The sequence below is a fragment of the Monodelphis domestica genome, chromosome 4 (genome assembly GCF_027887165.1).
Source record: "Monodelphis domestica isolate mMonDom1 chromosome 4, mMonDom1.pri, whole genome shotgun sequence".
Taxonomy (NCBI): Eukaryota; Metazoa; Chordata; class Mammalia; order Didelphimorphia; family Didelphidae; genus Monodelphis; species Monodelphis domestica.
The window spans coordinates 396,572,063-396,592,218 of NC_077230.1; the positions used below are offsets into that span (position 1 = coordinate 396,572,063).

At 34.2% G+C, this 20,156-nt stretch overlaps 1 protein-coding gene across 8 annotated transcripts in view; it reads right to left on the reverse strand.

Moving 5' to 3' along the window:
* The window catches only part of PRDM2 (PR/SET domain 2), a 197,856-nt gene that overhangs the window by 172,066 nt on the left and 5,634 nt on the right, over positions 1–20,156 (reverse strand). For 5 of the 8 annotated variants that reach the window (XR_466508.3, XM_016422196.2, XM_007491752.3 and 2 more), the window contains exons 2-3: positions 9,897–9,970; positions 5,998–6,105 (exon numbers count right to left, since the gene is read on the reverse strand). The exons of 1 other annotated variant lie outside the window; for it this stretch is intronic. Coding sequence is in view for 6 of the 7 variants with exons in the window: in XM_016422196.2 (XP_016277682.2) it covers positions 5,998–6,105; positions 9,897–9,905 (117 nt within the window). In the remaining variant the exon portion in view is untranslated. Of the gene's footprint in view, positions 1–5,997; positions 6,106–9,896; positions 9,971–14,135; positions 15,456–20,156 lie in introns of those variants that run through there. 2 more of the 8 variants (XM_007491749.3, XM_007491750.3) reach the window with 2 other exon arrangements.

Consider the following 20,156-nt stretch of genomic DNA (forward strand, 5'->3'; position numbering starts at 1 on the left):
ATCAATGCCAAAATTTGGTAGTTTGAGGATCCAGAAGTGTTTTGTGCCAAATACATGACACACTATCTTTGTATATCAGTCAATAAAAACATTCGTGATGGGCCTTCTATTAGTACTAGGAATACAAACAAGAGATACAGTCCTTGGTCTAAAGAAACTTACAATATAATGGGGAAAGATAATACACAAAAGGAAGTTGAAAGGGGGCACGGGATACTAGCTGAGGCATGATGTTCCTGAAGAATCAATTTGAGTCCTCTATAAAGGAAGGTTCTCTATAAAGTCCTCTATTAAGGAAGAGTGTAGCCAACTATGTCTCAATACAATTCCTGAAGAAGCCTAATAGCACAGCTGACACAGCTGGTGTCGAAAAAGAATCAAACTACTTCTACTTTGTGGTGTGAAGATGCTTGGTTCTTCAAAACTTGAAGCATAATGTCTGGTGGTTCAAATCTTCTCACTTCCACTCTCTGCACCTTCCCTCTCAACCCCACATCTGATATCATTTTTCTACTCTTAAGTCAATGGGTCCCTATTCCTTACCAAGTAAAGTTTGAGGTTCTCCATAACTCTTAAGACACTTAACAAGTAGCATTACAGCTGGGCATTCATTATGCTATTAGACTATAACAATCCAGTAAGAACATAATGTTTCTATCTGCTTTATCTAAACTTTGTATCTCCTCCAGTGCTCAAAATAGTCATATAACAGCAGGAGACACATAAAAATGTATAGTAATAATAACAGACTATTTATACGCCATTGTCTATTTGTTTGGGCAGGTTCACCAACAGAAAATTGGAGCACTGGATGATGCTGGCTTTGGCCCTATCAACTCAAGATTTGTATGAAGGATTATGATACTCATCAGTGAAAGTAGTATTCACTGCCAAGTGAAGTATTAAAAATGTTTGTTAAAATTACAGCTGTCTAATCAAAAGGTAATATAAATAAATAAGAATTACAAAATGACCCAGTTGTCCACTGAACAAAATGCTTTTTTCAGTAGAAAGATTTGCCATCCATAATTACCTTCATCATGCCCCAGAAGCAAATTTGAATGAATCTGAAGAAAACTGTTATCTATCATGACACCCTAAAAAAAAATAAACTATAGAGATCTTATTTTTACCCCTGTGAGGTAAATACTTCCTTGTTCCCACAAGAATTATATAACCTATCTTATTCCAAGGGGCTATCATTGACTTTCTGGGTTCATATTCATAAGCCTGTTTATGAAAGTAAATGAAAAAGACTCTTCCCTTTTACTTACAGAATCAGTACCAGATGCTTATTATACACCTCTTTCAGAGATAATCAATTAGCTATTCAACAATGTTGTAGATCTAGGATGAAAAAATTGGCAGCTCCAAAGGCAAATTTTATGTAATTTATTAATGAATTTGATTAAGTTGTCGGGATATTTCAGTTTAATTTACATTTCTGAGAACTGGCCTGTCTTATGATAAGCTGAACATTTACACTTTTCACCAGGTTTATACACACCTTTATTTCCTTAGAGCATCAACTACTTCTTTAAACAACCATTTGGTTAGAAGGAAAAGGAATAAGCATTTATTAAATGACAACTATGTGCTAAGGTCTTTAAAAATATCTTATTTGACTAGAATTAAACCTAGAGAGGCTATCTGGAACTATATACTAAAAAGATAAGAGCTAGGATGAATTGGGGGTAATCTCAGAGGGAAGCATGAAGATGAAGAACACGGAAAAACTTCCTTGCAGAAGGTGGGGTATTCACTGAGACTTAAAGAAAGCTAAGAGGCAGAGAAGGAGTAGAGAATTCTAAGCATCAGTCAGGGAAAATGTCAAGAAGTCCTGTCTCACGAAAAAGGAGAATGAATTACAGAGTAAATGTAAAAAAGAAAGTGCAAGAAAATTAGAAAGTTAGAAAGCAACCAGGTTAGGGTTTTAAAGGTTTAAAAGTCAAACAGAGGATTTTATATTGGATATTAAAGTTTGTAGAAAGGAAGACACTGGAGTTTAGTAGGGGTAGGAGATAGATGACATGGTCAGATCTATCTGGAGCATGGAGAAAAGAAGCAGGAAGCACAAGCAGCAGCAAGCTTTTGCAAAAGTCTAGGCACAATGTAACGAAGGCCTAGACCAGAGTGGGGGCAGTGACAGGAGAGGGAGAGATGCCATTCAAGGTAATATCAACAAACTTGGCAACAGAATGGATATGAGAGTTGAGAGTGAGTGGGGAGTGGAAGATAACACTTTGGTTGTAAGTATAGATTACCTGGGAGAATGGTGGTACAGTAATGGAGAAATTAAGATTTGCGAGAGAAAAATAATAAATTAATTTGGGACATGCTGAATTTCAGATGTCCATGAGAAATCCAGCTTGAAATGGAACAAGTCTCTTAATAAAGCCACCTCCCCTGGGGAGCTACAGGTTACAATAATAAGAACCCTGTCAAGACCAATGAGGAATCCTTTGGGTGTCATTCAACTCAAAAGTGCAGCAGAAAGTAGAATCTAGCCCTGGAACAAAGTCCTAAATCAGGAACTAAGAACAGAGATATGAGTAAAAAGAAGACATCAATCATTTTTTAGATTTAGAGTTAGATCTAGGGATAACCAGAAATCCAACCTAGAGAAAAAAATTTATTCCACAACAAGAACAATGCATAACACAAAGGGGAAAAAAATGGATTTGCCTCAAGAATTAACTGAAAACCAGTAACAAATGAAGCAAGAGTTTTGTTTTTTTTTAATGAAATAAAAGCTCTAGAGGAAAGAACTAGAAGGAGAATAGTTAGAACAAAAAGTAGCAAACTTTACTCAAGGAATGGAATCCCTGAAAATTAAAATAGACTAGAAAGGAACCAATGACTCCATGAGGAAAAAAAACAAAAAACATTAAAACAAAATTGAAGACTGAAAACCAGAAAACATAAGGTATCAAACTGCCCTGAAAGACCCTAAATACATCCAAATAGTTGTAGCAGCACTTTTTTACAGTAGCAAAGTTTATCAACTGGAAGATAGCTTAAAAATATAATGGAATATTGACAAATAACATGACTAGAAAAGTATGCAAAGATTTGTATGAACTGATTAAAAAAAGGAATGTAAGCTTAGCCAAGAAACCAATACATAAAATAAATGCAACAACATAAATAGAAAGAACCACAAAACAAATATAAATGTTTCAAAACACAAGCATGACCTCAAAAAGGAAATATAAACAAACACATGCAAAAAAAAAATTCTTTTACAGAGCTAAGGAGTTCTATGGGCATGGAACATTGTATACATTGCCAGATTTTTTTCAATGTATTGATTGATTTTGAGGGATTTTTCTCTATTTCTGCTTTTTATTTTTTCTTTTAAAAAGTTTTTTGTTGTATGAGATTGGAAAAGAAAGGATACAAAGAAAAATTTAAGAAATGTAAAAAAAAAGAATGTTAATAAAATTATTTTAAACATTAATGTGGAATTCAGGTCAAGGAGATCTAATTCTAGAATTATCTGGCCCTGAAAACCATGATTCAAAAAATTAAAGGCTTGGATATTACATTTCAAGAAGTCATAGTCAGCAAACATTTATTATTTTCTATGTACTGTGCTAAAAGCAAAAAGGAGCTTATATCCTAATCATAAATGAAAATTACTGAGAAAATGTTTACATTAATTTATAATTTGTACCTCCCAACACTCAACCTCAACAAGCAAAAAAACAAATCCCAAAACAATGAAAAATATAGCCCTCATCATAAATAGTCCAACAAAACAAACTCCCATACTACCCATGCCTGGAAAATTATATGTCTCTCTGCATTTTAAATTCATTACTTCTCTAACAGGTAAATGAAACTATTAGAACAAGAGGATAAAGTGAAAACCTCCTGAAAGAAAACGAAATGTCAACTGAAACCTAGAGCTTCCAAATCAATTTTTAAAATATTCTAAGTGACCAGAAAGAAAAAAGCTCAAATACCAAGAAACTACCAATAGAATCACAGGAGATCTGGAAGTGGAGGTTATAAGTAAGAGACCTTAGAATACAGTATTCCAAAATGTCTAGGCTCAAATTCTTGAGAAAACCATCTACTACTAAGTGCCTGTATTTCCTTTCCTCCTGTTAGATTATGAACTCTCTGCAATCTGGCTTTTGACTTCATTCAACTGAAACAGCTCTCTCCAAAGTCACCAGTTCATTGCAAATTAAGAGAACTTTCTCAGTCCTTATTCTTCTCCATTATTTCTCATTCTTTGACATTAAAGATCACCATATATTTCTTTATGCTCTTACTTCTCCAGATTTTCATTAGAATGTTCTCACCTGGTTCATCTATCTGTCTTACCATTCCCTTTAAAATCTCCTTACTTGAATCTTTATGGAAGATACCGTCACTGACCAGGCATTTCTTGTCGTCTTCTTTCTCTATGATAGTTCACTGAGTGATCATATCAACTGATCTGTTCAACTATAATCTCTATACAAATGATTCCCACATAAAAATACAGCTCTACTCTCTTTACTAAGGAGTTCCAATTCATATTACCTTTTGGATACCTCAAACTTTATTTTTCACTGACATCTCACATTGACATTCCAAAACAGAACTCATTTCCTTTCTCCAAAAAAGGCTCCTCTCCTCCAAATCTCCCTATTAATGCTCAGGGTACCATCATCTTCCAGAAGTCAACCAGGCTTACAAAATGAGAGTTATCCTAAACTCCTCATTCTCATTCACTTAAATGAACAATCCGTAGTCAGATTTTGTTTCTACCTTCACATTGTCTAATATATATTCCTCTCATTCTACTCACACATCCACCACCCTTTGAGAGAACTCATCATCTCTCTACTAGATAAATACCTTCTAATTGGTTTTCCTATTTAAAGTCTCTGCCCATTCCAATTCATCCTCCCCAACTTTCTTAAAGCATGGGTCTAACCATATCACTTATCCAACTTAGTAAACTCCAGTTGCTGCCTCTTTCCTTAAGGATCAAATAAAAAATACTCAGATTGGTATTTAATGTCCTTCACAGTATGGTACCTTCCTAATTTTCCAGTCTTCTTATATTGTGCCTTACTACTTTCTATAAACTCTCTGATCTAGCTTCACTGGCCACTGCTAATCCTCACACACAACATCCTAATCTTAAGATTCTTTGCCTTTGCACTGCTCCCCATTCCTAAAACACATTGGAAGAGAGGGAGAAAATAAGTATTTATATAGTGCTTCTTATGTACCAAGTACTGTGCTAAGTACTTTATAAATATTATCTCATTTGGTCCTCACAACAACCCTAGGAGATAGATGCTTTTATTATCCCCATTTTATAGATTAGGAAACTGAGGCAAAGAGGTAAAATTACTTGCCCATAGTCATAATGCTGGGAGGTATCTAGCACCAAATTTTAACTCATGTGTTTGTGGTTCCAGGTCCTGAGCTAGCCAGTATACCACCCAGCTGCCTGCACTGCCCCCTTTAACCTCTATCTCTTAGTTTCCCCAGCTTACTTACTTTCAAGACTCAGCTTCTGCAGGACTTTTAGGTGGGAAGAGATAGAATTTACTACTTCTTGTAATTGCTTTGCAGGAGAAAAGTATATAAGCACGTTGCCTAAGTTTTTAAAATTGCAGGCCCAATTTGTTCTCTCTGTGTTGATCAAAATGAAGTTTCCACTCAAACACTCTGGCTGCATCTCTTAAGTTTTGGCATATTGTCTCATTATTGTCATTTTCGTTGATAAAATTTTCTATTATTTATATAATGTGTTCTTTGACCTACTAGTTTTTTGACCCACAATTCTAAAACTGTATTCAGTCTCTAATATTTTTTAATTCTTTCCTTAATGAATATAATTTTTATTTTATTATAAGATGTATTAATAAAATTACATCTCTGGTTCTAAGAATTTAATAAAATTTATTAGAATAAGTTGGAAAGGTAAAAGAAGAGAAATAGATAGAAAGAGAGAGATTGAGGGCTAGGCTAAGCTTTCCACATTACCAGTCCAACAGCCCCCAGTAGGCAGCTTCCTTCACAGGACACAAGAGATAGAGAGAGTCCCAACACTTCCTTGTTAGTCTCTTTCTCCTCCAGGTCCAGTTGAGAGTCCTGTAGCAGATACAAGTAGCACAGGTGAAGCACACTCACCTGCTTGACCCAAGAAAAGGGGGAGAAGGGCAAACTTCCCACACACAATGATCAGCATATGGTACATTAAGTATTTCTTCTTTTTTTAATGTTTTTGTTAATGTTAATGTTTTTGGTGAGGACATTATGCCCCAAAAGATGGTCAATTTTTGTTAAGTTTCAGTAATCACCAGAGATCTAGAATCTATTCAAGACCTTAATTTCTTTCATTTACCTATTCTACCTATATTTGTCTAGATCAGAAAGGGATACATTAAAATTTTCTACTAAATACTTCTCTAATTTATAGAACTTTTCCTTTAAAAAAGTATTTAGATGCTGTTGTTACAGTGTGTGTGTATGAGAGAGAGAGAGAGAGAGAGAGAGAGAGAGAGAGAGAGAGAGAGAGAGAGAGATTAGCTCTGTAGTGCCTAAAGAATCATGTAATTTCCCACCTTATCTCTTTTTACGTTATCTGTATTTACCATGGCCTTATTTGAAATCATGATTGCTACCTCTGCTTTCTTAAGATCAGATAAATCATAGTAGATTTTGCTCTAGACCATTTATATATATGTATATATACACATATACATAAATATATACACATATACATAAATATATACACATATACATAAATATATACATAATCTTGTAAACATACTGTCAGATTCCATTTTCTAATACATTCAGTCATCCCCTTTTGTTTCATGGGTGAACTCATCATATTCATAATTATAATTTGTCAGTTGTACATTTCCCTCCATCCTGTCCCCTTGTAATTCTTCTTCTCTTTGTTCCTACTTTTACAAATAAGAAGGTGGCAAAAGAAAGGAAGCTTGTCTGATACTTGTGTTTCCCTTCTGTTACAGCTTCCTCTTCTTAACCTTCCCCAGATTCCATATTTTTTCTCTTTTCTTCTAGTCTTCCCTTAACATTCCTTTCTCCAACATATGTTTGTTTTGTTGATAACTATCCTTTTACCAATCCTTCACTCCCTCTTAGACCCTTCTCTACTTGCTCCTTTGTCTCTGACCCCACTCCTGATTCCCTATCAAATTTAATATATTTCTAAACTAATACTTCTATATGTGTAGGGATATTGGGGGTGGGGAGGAGGAAAGGTAGTAATGGTGTTCAATTTTCTGTTATCTAATTCAGATGAAAGTAAAAGAAGGTAACACTGAGGGAAGGGGGGACAAAAAAAGAACAAATTATCTTAACAGCCTAACAAGCAGGCAACCCAGTTATAATCTAAAGATTCATCCATACCCAAGTCAACCAAATTTTCATTAGGGGGATAAAGGGTTACGTATTGCTGGTAAGGTGGCAGAGCTAAATCTACAGAGGAAATTTGCTTAGCTACTAAAAAACTAGTATGGGCTAGGTAACAGGTATGATGTACCTAAGCAAACTAATTATGAAACTCTAGAGTAAACTAATTCAAATTAAGATTGTATTCTAGGTTCTACTGTTTCCTTTGAGGGAATCATAACAAAAATGGTATTTCCTTTCCTTCTTTTCCAGCTCCTTAAAAATGAACAATTGTAAGGAATATACTATTTCATAAGGCAATATTGTAAAATCACAACATCTGAATCTGAAATCTTCACAATATCTGAATCTAAATTGTGTATTAAGTATTAAGGAAAATAATATAAAATAAGAATAACCCAACCTCAAAGTCATAACTCAGTTGTTACTTGTAATCAGAGCCAGTCCCAATTTAACTCATTTTTTTAAATACCCAAAGTATTCATATAGAGATATCTATAAAGTTCTTAAGCACTGACTGCATTTTCAGTAAATGAAAATTAGTAAAAATCATATATATATATATATGTATATATATATATATACATATATATATATATATGAGGGGATATGGGGAATGAAAAATCTTTGAAATTGTCCTCTCAAATCAAACAAACTTTGTATAGGGGCCAAGACCAATGATTATGCAAGTAATGCTCTTCAAATAATTGGAATGTAGCTAAAGTTGGCATAAATTTAGTGATTAGAAGCAAACCATTCTATGTAATCCAAACAAGTATTTATTTCATCATAACTAGGACATTTTAATGATACTCAAGTCAGAAATGTGCTAACCATTAGTCAAGTAAGATGACACTTTTCAGCTGATATCAGGAAACATCAAAAGTTGTTCTTTTGCTATTCTGATATTAAGACTTATCAGAAGCAACATGAAATTGTGAAAGTGGTAGAGGGAAAAAAGTCCATTCAAAAGCACTTTTTAACATTGTAAAAATTGTAGAGAGCAAGTCTGATATTATTGGAATGTCAAACTGAAAATAAATGAAAAGTGCCACAAGCTTTTCTATTAGAAATAAGCTATTGTTCTTGGCCTAATATTACAAGCAGCCTAATGCTGAAACTGCACCTACATCTGGAAATAAATCAAGTCTTAACAGCCATGTAACACTAACACCATGAGCACCACCAAGATCTGGTCTTTTCTAAAGCATTTGGAATCCAGTAAAAAACTAACCTGAGTGACCATGCCAGGAGAATAATCAGTTCCCTTGGGCTAATACTGATGAGAAGAAATAAAAATCTATGACTTTTATATATAGTTGAATGGGAAAATATTCTAGAATTCATCCTAATCTCCCCTTGCCCCCCCCCAAACCCTCCTATTTGCCAAAAAATAATTTGCCTTCAAAGTATGTTACTAAATCTGCTAGGCTTAAAATAATGAAAACCACCTGTTCCATGTGTTAGCCAGAACCCTTTCTTTAGATGTATGGTATTTTGAATCACAATAAACAAGCATTTTGATTTTTAAGGCATAAAGGGGGGAAAGATTCTATTTCCAAATTTTTCAGAAAAAAATAAGTTAACTATATCAAATTTGCTTCAATAATTAAACTAAATTATAATGACCAGAATCGCATGAAATTATGAATAACAAAAAGTTATCCAAAAATGACAGAAGTTTGGGATGTAGGGAGGAAGGAGCAAGGAAGACATGCTTGTGTGAGGGATGGTGATTTCAAAACTGACGAAAACGATATGCTTCATTCTTCAAAACAAAATGCTTTCAATTTTGTTCTGCAAAAAAATGGCATTTTAAAAGACACAATTCTCAGTGTTTTATGTACTTTCCCTCATGCCCAACAGACACTTCCTATAATAACACCTTCCATGCTACTAAGATATTCATGCCATGATGGCTTTAATATCCAAGTAATTCCATATCCTTGTAGAAGCCGACTTCATTTAGATATCTGTCCCTTGGCTTTTGTAGGGTTTTTTGGGTTTTTTTGCAAGAACTGGTCCTTCTGGACTTAAAACACTGAAATTCTCCCACTAAATCTGTTTTGATCCCACGAGAGTTTTCAAGTCCCCAATTTAAAGCAATTAAGGTATCACTCAAAAAGAAGGTGTTAAAATAGAAGTCAATAGCTTGTACAGCATAAGAAAATCATCACTAGAGAGGGAAGGTCTGAAACAGGTTCCCAGAAAACATCTTGGAGCCAGTATTTTATAAATGATATCAGGGTTCTTTTGGATAAGAACACTAGTTAAACATTAACACAGTCAACTAAAGACGACAACAACAACAAAACAACACTAAACTTCACAAACAATGCACACTGTGAAAGACAATGGATTGATTAAAGATATTAAGAAATACAACTACACATTCTTATATTCTATGGGGATGAATGTTGTATTACTATGTCTGTTAAGAAGTAACTGGACTAACATCTAGGTAATGCACTTTTATAAATTCTTATTGTCAAACTCACCTGATTCATTTTGAATTCCTGTTGTGTTCTGTAAAGATACACACAACAAAGAAACTCCTTTGATTACATGAGTCCTAAAAAGAAAAACAGACAATTGTAATATGTACCTACCTAAAAATTTACAGTGATTTAAACCCACACACAGAACACTACAAAGTTGCTCAAAGGGCTACTCATAAAGCAACTCAACAGCAAACCAACTTCAAAATGAAGTCTCCCCATTCATCAATTTTGCTATCACCAAAAATAATAAAAGACCTCACTAATCCTTCCTATTTCTATATCATATTCTAAACTTAAAAGTAGATTTATTATAAAGGATGACATCAACCTTCTGATGTGGGAGTTGTATCATCCTTAAATTACAATGAAATCAGCTTCATTAATATCTACAAGCAAACTTAAATTTTAAATTGCCCTCTTTTTTTCAATTAATACTAAAATTAACAGAAAGTACTGCTTGGCATTATTTTTTGTTTTTCAAGTTCCTGGAGTAGGAAAGCACGGAAATAATGTGCCTTATGGCTTCATGATGCCTTAAAATTCACAAAGCATTTTCACATACATAGGACCACAGGTTCCAGAGCTGGAAGACACCTGGGAGATCATCTGGTCCAACATTCATTTTACAGATGAGGAAACTAAGGCCACCAAAAGTCAAGAGACTTGTTCACAGTCATGGCAGCAGAACAGGCTAAAAAGCAGGCAACCACAAGCCAAGTTACCTATTTAGCCAATATTTTTCATTAACATCTCAAAGCAAAACTAGATGTTTAGAAACAAGTAAATCTTGTAATAAATTATGTTTTTGATAGAATATACTCTCTAAATTCAACCTCTGCTGTAATATTATTTTCTTTTAATTAATTGAAGCCAAATTATCCACAATAAAAGTATAATTATGTTGATAGTATAATTAACCACAGGCCACAGAATAACATTACTCACAAAATATGTAAGGCATATGTCAAAATATAATATTAAATTAAGATGGCCTATTTTACCATGAGGATTCTTTCTTCATTTAGTTTGGAAACAATGTTTTTATTTGAATTTCCATTTCAATTTGAATTACCATTTCAAATATAATTCCCATTGTAATATATTAAAAGGTTTTGGTTCATTTATGCATATGCATATATGCAAATACACACATACCCATATATATGTGTATACACACAGAGTCCCCAAAGTCTTAGTGTGATTTTTAAGCTTAGTACACATTTCAACTAAAACTAATTTTCATATCTCTAAGAAATTTGGTTGCAATAACTTCAGAGACTGAGAGCTGAAACAGTCTATAAGAACATCTAAAACAACTTCCTCCTTTTCAAAGGGAGGAACTCAGACTCAGAAATAAGACTGTCTCTAAGTGACAGAGTAAGGAATCCAACCCAATCCTAACTCAAAGTCCTGCTTCTTCCATTTTCCTTTCTACCCAAATATCCTTGGGCAAGTAACCTCAAAGAAGTTTCTTGACTGAATGCTTTCCCCCCAACCCATGCAGGAGTGTGGTGGGGCTAGTGACTCCTAACCTACAGTTCACAGAGCATCCTTTGGTCTCCTCAGAATGCTGAGGATATCAGTCTTCTTCCCTCACTTCTGGCCATGTCTATTCTTCTTATTACTTCTAATCCATTACCAAGGAGCTTTTCGCTACCTCTGCTCTAGGCTCTCTTCAATCCTACCTGATTATATGTCTATCTCGACTCCTCTGCAAAAAAAACAAACAAAAAAACCTGTCCTTTTCTCACCAATTTTCATGGACTTCTTGGCTTTGTCAATGGCAGAGTTGTGACTTCTTCTTAAATGGACAAACATACCAGAAATGACTGCCTTGCAGATTCCTTCATTTCTGAAACTTTGGAACTTCGGAGGTGGGGGGGTGGCTGGTCATTAAACTTTATGTCACAGACCTTTGAATTTTCAGACATTTTATGTGCATATAACTTGTATCCTAGCCAAATGTTCTATACAGATGACTTTCACTGACAAAAAGATTTTTCTTTCTTTCTTTTTAAACCCTTACCTTCTGTCTTAGAATCAATACAAAACAGAAGGAGCAATAAAGGCTAGGCAATGGAGATTAAGTGATTTGCCCCAAAGTCACACAGCTAGGAAGTGTCTGTGGCTAAATTTGAACCCACTGAGTCATCTAATTGGCCCCAAAAAGCCATGACATTGCATAAAGAATCAGAACACTAGCATCAAAGTAACTAATGTTGATTTCCTGACAAGCAACATGGTAGATGGACCACGTGCCAAGGAGGTTGAAATCTTGCCTCCTATACTTATCAGTTACGTGACCCTAACCAAATCACTTAACCTCTAGCTGCCTCCTAGATACTCTCTAAGACTAAATTGCAAAATAGTTGTGACCTCGACTAGCAGAGAATGTTTTCCCTCTGGAGTTCCCCTTATATAAATGAATTCACTGGTCCAAGTCTCACTTTCCAAAAAGTCCATTTGAAATAACTTGCTATGAAAATAAACTAAAGCCAAGGAAATAAAGGGGCGGGAATGGAGGAGCTTGGAAGATTGTCCAACTACAATAGGTCTATCAGTAGTTGCAGGATAAAATATCAAATTACATACTTAAACTAGACAAAACCTCAAACACATGTTACAATGCTATAAAGTTTTCAAATGTGGTCCTTTGTGAACACATCTATAAATCAATATTTTCATTATCACATACATGCTTAAGAGGTACTAGAGTAACATTTTTAGCAAACATGAGAATTTCACCTATGTGAAAGGGACTTTTCATAAACACTGACACACTATTAACAGGTCTCAAATTCTAATTTTAAAAGGATAATAAGCAAAATTGTAAAGAGCCAAATACTCTCTACTTTTAATATACTAGAATAGTAAAAAGCCATACTCTCTAGAACCAAGCAGATAGATGTTAGTTTTTGTTAAATCAAATTTAAAATTAAAAATTGTGGCTTACAACACTGACACATCGAAATCTACATATCTCTTTAGAAAGGTTAACTTAGACCTTTCTCTGATTTAACTCCCTCATATCTTTTTGGATACTATTTTTAATTGAGGACAGGCTCCCAAAAAATGACTTCACTTAATATGATAAAAACTTTGGATTGCATGTTATTACTGATAAATTTTTTAACATTTTCAAATTTTTAAATCAATTAAATTCAATAGACTTACTCATTAAAAACATACTGTGCAAGGAGAGAAGCCACTCTTGACAAAGGATACAGTAGAATCAGTCATTAAGTATATATTAAGTGCTCACTATATCCCAGGCACTGTGCTAAGAAATAGGAATATAGAGAAAGGTAAAAGGTAGTCCCTCCTCTCAAGGAACTCCCTATCTTCCTACATCTCCCCTCCCTCTACCCTCTCCCCCAAGTACTCTTGGATTCAGCTGCTCCTCCCTCAAGATACTCCATCTCCACACTAATGTGAATTTTCAAATGCTATCTTTCATAATTAGAATGCTCTCCCTCATCTCTGCCTTCTGTCTCCCTGGCTTCCTTCAAGTCTTAGTCAAAATCCCATCTTCTAGGAGAAATCCTTCCTAATTCCCCATAATGCTAGTGCTTTCCTTCTACATAGTATCTCCAATTTATCCTATATATATCTTGTTCGTTTGCATGATGTCTCTTCCCAATTTGGTTGTGAGCTATTGAGAGCCACAAACTGTCTTTTGTCTCTTTTGTATTGGTACTTGGCAGAATGCCTGGAACACTAGAGGTATGTAATAAATGCTTATTAACTAATTGACTAATGGGGCTATCAGGAAAGGCCTGGCACTGGAGCTATACTTTAAAATCAGATGGATGGAATTCTACATAAAGATGAGGAGAAGATACTTCCAAACAAGGGGAACCACCTGTTGAAACACAGAGGTGGGAGATGAAATATCAAATGTGTAATAAAAATGACTGAAATAGAGTATGCATGAGAAGTAATGGGTAATCAGATTAAAAAGGTAGATTTGGCTGGGATTAGGAGAGTTATGTTCAATGTTCAGATCTATGTTTTAATGATATCAATTTGGCAACAATGGAAACTATTAACAAATATTAGTTCATTAGCATTACAAAGATAATACAGTAACAAGTGCTCAGTAATAAGACAACAAAAATCATAGAATTTTTTAATTAAAAGGAACCTCAGTACACACAACCAATAAGGAGGTTTCTAGTCTTTTCAGAAACTTGTTACCTTCCCAAGATACCCTTTTTCCACTTCTTGTTAACTCACATTGTTAGTTTTTGCCTGAAATCAGGACTAAACTTTATTCTTTGAAACTTCTCCTCATACTTCCTGGTTCTGCCCTCCTGAGGAAAAAAAGAACAATCTCATCTCTCTTCCACATGACAGAGGCTCAGACACTTGAGAGCAATCATACCTTCCCTACCCACCCAACCTTCTCTTAAACAGCACAAACCCTTCAACCAACCTTCAAATAGCCTATCACTATAACTATCCTGACTACCATTATTCTGGATTTTCTCTAGTTGATCAACATTATTCCTAAACTAAGGTTCCAGGAACCAAACAAAATACTCTGGATATGGCCAGAAAAGGTTAAGTATAATGGAACAATCATCTTCTTACTTCTTAAATGTGATCATAAGGTAATCCATGATTCCATTACCACTCTAGGCTATAAAGTCAACTTCACAAATATAAGACTCTACATTTATCCTATTAAGTTTCAATTATTAGATTGGATTGATGTTACTGCCAAAATACTATTTTCTTTGCAAAGGAATATCAAAAGCAATTTTTATCCCCCCAGTTGCAAGAGTCTTTACCCCAAAATTATTTTATATGATCTATAGTTATAACTATTTATCTTTGTTGACTCTCCAAATAGAAACATCAACTCCTTGAGTGCTAGGACTTTCATTTATTTTTTTGCTTTTGAATCCCTCACTGCCTACATATAGTTGAACTTCAAATAATGCTTAATGACTGATTATAACACTCCATTCTGGGGGCCAAGAATAAAGATGAAGAATAATGCAAATTCCAACAACAGGGAAATGGGTTCCAGTCAAGAACACATGTGATAACCAGTGGAATCATGCGTCGGCTATGGGAGAGGGAAAGGCGGGGGGAGGAAAAGAAAACGATCTTTGTTTCCAGTGAATAATGTATGAAAACGACCAAATAAAATAATGTTAAAAAAAAAGAATAAAGATGAAGAGACAGTGTAAAAAAATGCTATTTTCTTGTAACATCATCATCTCTTGTTTAACAAAAGTTCCCAGTTTTATGCCATTTGCAAATATGAGAGGGATAAGTCAAGTCACTAATAATAATGTTAATGGCACAGGGCCAATCACAGATCCTTGGCGCGATGTTGAAGACATTGAACACTAGCCAGATATGAAGTCACATATTAAAATCATGCTTCATTTACTAGCTGTGAGCCATTGAGCAAGTCACCTCTCTTCAATGTGCCTCAATAACTTTATCTGTAAAATGAAGGGGTTGGACTTCATGGCTTCTAAAGTGCCTTCCAGCTATAAATCTATAATCCTTCCAAAGATGCAGCCAAACCAAAAAAAAAAAAATTATTCTTTGAAACCAAGCCATTCATCTAATTGTAAACTCATCTATTATCTCTTCTATATCTTATCTTTTCCAAGAAAAAGTATAAGATAGCTTTTTCAAACTTTTAAAAAGAACTAAACACAGCTAACTTTAGTCCCTATTAAGCTATCAAGACATCTTCAGCAATATTACTGTTTGCTCCAACACTAAAAAAATGATCAATTTTGGCCCAGGGAACAAATAATGACACAGATGTCAAATGTTATAAAGTTTGTATGTGTACACACACATATATTTCCAGTTACATATAAAATTAAATATAAATCTTTTGTGTTGATCAGTTTTGATTACCTTTTTTTCCAATTTACAAAAGAGGATTCATTTAACAGAAATCTGAGAACGGATTTTGAAATAGAAACAAAGACTTGATAATAAAAACATGTCTTTAAAAAATTACTAGTTAATGGTATGACAGTTGATAGATTAAGGAACAGAGAATTAAGGTTTCTCACCATTTTTACAGCATAAAAATCCCAATTTACCTAAGTATCTTTATCTGAAAGTACTGGTGCTATCAAAAGGGAAGAAAAAGAAATGGAGGAAATAAGAAAAATTTCTCACCCTACTCAATTTAATGCAATTACCACATATTTATTTTCCTTTCTGAAGCATTTCACTGATTTTCATTAAAAATGGTTTACAATGGTTTGGCAAATATCCATAAGTACTGATTCACATCTTTTGTAAAACATAGCAATCCTTCTGAGCCCCTAGTGTTTCTTCACACCTATGATGAAAAAAAGAAATCACTGTTCCCCTCAAGCCTATTTTCAGTTTCTTACTACACAGCAACATTCAACTAAATGGAAAGTTAATTCCTAACATCCAAAAAAGTTCATCCCACTTTTTTTAGCTATCTGTGCCTTCTCAGAAGGAGTAAAAACAGAATACTATCTGGTGCTTCTTGTTCTCCATTCTTATCCTCCTGAATTTACCTACTCTGATTCACGAACCACTAATAGTTATGTCATGTTAAGTGAAATCAATAAATATTTACTACACACTTATGTACCAGGCACCAAAGCACTTGAGATACAGTCCCTGCTTTCAAGTTCATATTCCAAGAGGAAAGGCAACATGCAAATAGCTAGGAACCAACAGATACATATTCAAATATTATATAATGTACATATTATATAATGTAAGGTAATCTCAGAAGGGAAGGCACTAGAACCTAGGGGGCCTGGGAAAGGCCTGCTGCAGAAGGTTGAATTTGAATTGTGATAAACTAAGAAATTAACAAGCATTTAAATCACTTAAATGTACCAAGCATTATGCTGATTCAGAGAGTCTGCTTTCTAAAATTGGAGACATGAACATATATACAAGTATACACATATCTACAAAATGAATACCAGGTAGGAAAGATCAGGAAAGGTTTCATGGGGAAGATGAATAAGGAAGAAAATTGGGGATTCAAAGAGGCCAGTGGGAGATGAAGAGAAAGGGTATTCCAAGTATGAGAGACAATCTGTACAAAGGCACAGGGACATAAGATGAATGTTAAAGGAAAAGTTTGTAAGAAGATCAGAGAGGCAGGATGAGCCTAAGGTGGGAACAGATGTCAAGTGTTTATTCTAGTCAGCATAAAAACTCTTCACAAAAGTATTAACCTCCAAAAATATCACTTCGAATGAGCATAATAAAGTGTTAGAAGGTAAAACCCAATCACATCATGAGAATGCTCTCTCAACTTTAACATTTTAAGAGATAATATCTAAATATATAGTCCTTACTACTCTATCTTTACAAATATTCCAATGGCTACATGATTTCCTCCATGTAAGTGTTCCCTCCAATGGTAAAACATCACACCCCCACCATTCTTCAATGAACTAGAGACCATCTTCTAGTTCTTTTAATTTCAGGGGAAAGGAGTACCAGTATAGCACTTGGGCTGTCTGTCTACTTATTACTCCTTAACCTCAGTAAATTACAGGCCTCCTTCCTTTTTGTCCTACATGCCTTAAACAATGACTTTAAAGACACTTAAGACATACAAATTATTGTTAGGAATATACTACAGCTTACTCGAAACACAGAAGCAAAGTACTATTCTAAGCACTGAAGATATAAATTCAACACAATCCTTGTCCTAGAGAAACTTACATCTGAAGGGAGGAGGAAAAAAAAAAACATTTAGTCAAGTACACACAGATGATATATATCTAAGAATCCAAAGGAATAAGGAAATTCTTCATTCCATTGCACTTTTGGTTTACTTGCAATTCTGGTCAAATCTTGACTTGAAATGGTTCAAGAAACATATTCAAAGCATTTGAAGGACACTGGATGGCCTAGTATCATTTTATTTTTGTACAATTTCCCAAAAATTGCTTGCTCAATCTTCTACTGAATCCAAATCATCATTCTTCTGCAATGCTTCTCCAAGATACACATAGATATTCAACTACATTTCATAATTTGGGCAATCTGCTTTTCATCCCATTTCTCTTTCCACCATGAAATGGCTAAGCCATTTTCATGTGGCAATTACTTAGCTAAATCTAGGTTTTGTTAGATTTCAATTCAACACAATCAGCACAATGTTATTTGAATAGGAACATTCAATTTTATTCCTGATCAAGAATCTCTTTCCTATTTAGAATGTGCAGGTCATCCTTTATGGTACAGGCAAACTCAGAATTTGTCTATGTTGTTGTTGTTTTTAAGTCTTGCTTGATCAAAGTCAGTTTAACCAAGTTACCTCTGCAGTTATATCTTTCAAAAAACCTTATCTTAATAAACACAAGATACCTTGCTCAAGGAGAGCCTTTAAGGTACATTTTGCATTTTATTCTGCTCCATTATAGACTATTAGAACTAGAAATGTTCTATTAGAATCCAATCCACTGATTTTTCTCAGATAAGGAATTTGAGAAAGAGAGACAAAGCCTAGTTCCAAGACATCCACTATGTCCTGTGTTCTGTTCACTACACCATGCTGATTTTCTAATGTTAGCCCTCAAGTCTTTAACCTAATTTTTAAGAGCTACAAAAGTAGAAATACCAACTAATGTTGAAAGATTTAAGTCTCTAACAGTTACAGGGGGTAAAATCTTAACAAAACAAAATATTCACTAATAGGTAGAGTGAGAGGACTTGAAGTCCCAGCTAAGATTTTTATCAGTATTTACTAATAATGAGAGTGTGTACATACATCTGCATATACACAATACATATTACCTATACAAAAAAAAAAGAGAAAAAATCAGTGGGAGGTAGACTATAGCAAAGATTTTGAAAACAAAATCTGTTGTTTAAGTGAGACAGAGGGAGTCTTCTCAATATACTTGGTTAATATGAAAGTCACAACTTATTAATGCTCTTTCACTCCTTAAAAAAATATTCCAATATTGGAGCCAATTGAATTTTGTCCACTGAAAAGAGGTGGTGGGGAAAAGGATGTCACCATTTCTGTGCTCCTACTGTTAATACCAGATGCCAAACTGAGAAATGGTCTACTGGATTAAGCCAACAATATTCCCATCTAAACAAATTTATCTTCTCAACTTGGCAAAATATTTTTTTTTTAAATCAGATTCTCAAATCCCCAAAACAGAGCACAGTGCAAGGAGACACACACCCACATGAAGACACCCTTAGCAAGTTCAAATTGGGCAGAATTTTATAATATCCCCATCATATCCAACAGGAAATGCAAAGTACTACTTCTAGAAAACTTAGCAGAGGGTGAGCTATTTCAACATTGTGGAGCTAGAATGAGACAATGAGGCTGATTAGAACTTTCCTTTTATTGAAAATGTAAATGCCATAAACCTATAAAGGCAATAATGCACCAATTATATTTAGTCTTAAGAAATTTCACCATATAGACTTAGTTAATAATATCCAGTTAACAATATCTATAGACAATGACCCTCTACCCCAAAAATAAATAAATAAATCTAATTTAGGGTAGTCTACTTTAGGTTAAAAATAAATATACTCTTTCCTTAAATCAAACAGACAGTAAAGGAAAATCAATATGGCTCAAAGCAGCAATTCTATAATTTTGCTAGCTTCAAAATAAAAAAGATATGAATTGCTATATATAAAATTTCAAATGGCTACTATTAGAGATCTTCCCTTTAGAAATTTAACCATAATGCTTTAGTGGTCATTAAAAAAAAAAAAGGTGGGGGGGGGGAGGCTGGGTAACTCAGTGTATTGAGAGCCAGGCCTAGAAACAGGAGGCCCTAGGTTCAAATATGACCTCCTAGCTGTGTCACCCTGGGCAAGTCACTTAACCCCCATTGCCTAGCCCTTACTGCTCTTCTGCCTAGGAGCCAATACACAATACACAGTATTGGCTCCAAGTCAGAAGGCAAGAGTTTTAAAAAAATAAAAGTTTTTTTAGTTTAAAAAAAAATTTTTTTAAAGGCAAGATTTAATTCACAACAAAGAACTCACCACTGACTTTTCCCAGGTGATCCCATTAAAACACTTTTATAATCAAAATTAATTTTAATCTCACAAAACAATAAATATATAATTACAAATACCTGAATGGTAGTAGGTACTAAAAAAAATAACTAAAGCTAATGTTCTAAGAATAAAGACTTGAAATAGTTAAATGTGGATATCAATATACAACAAAGAAGCAATCAAGATAAGGACAAGACCTTTATGATCTAAATGGGTTAAAGTATAGTTAGT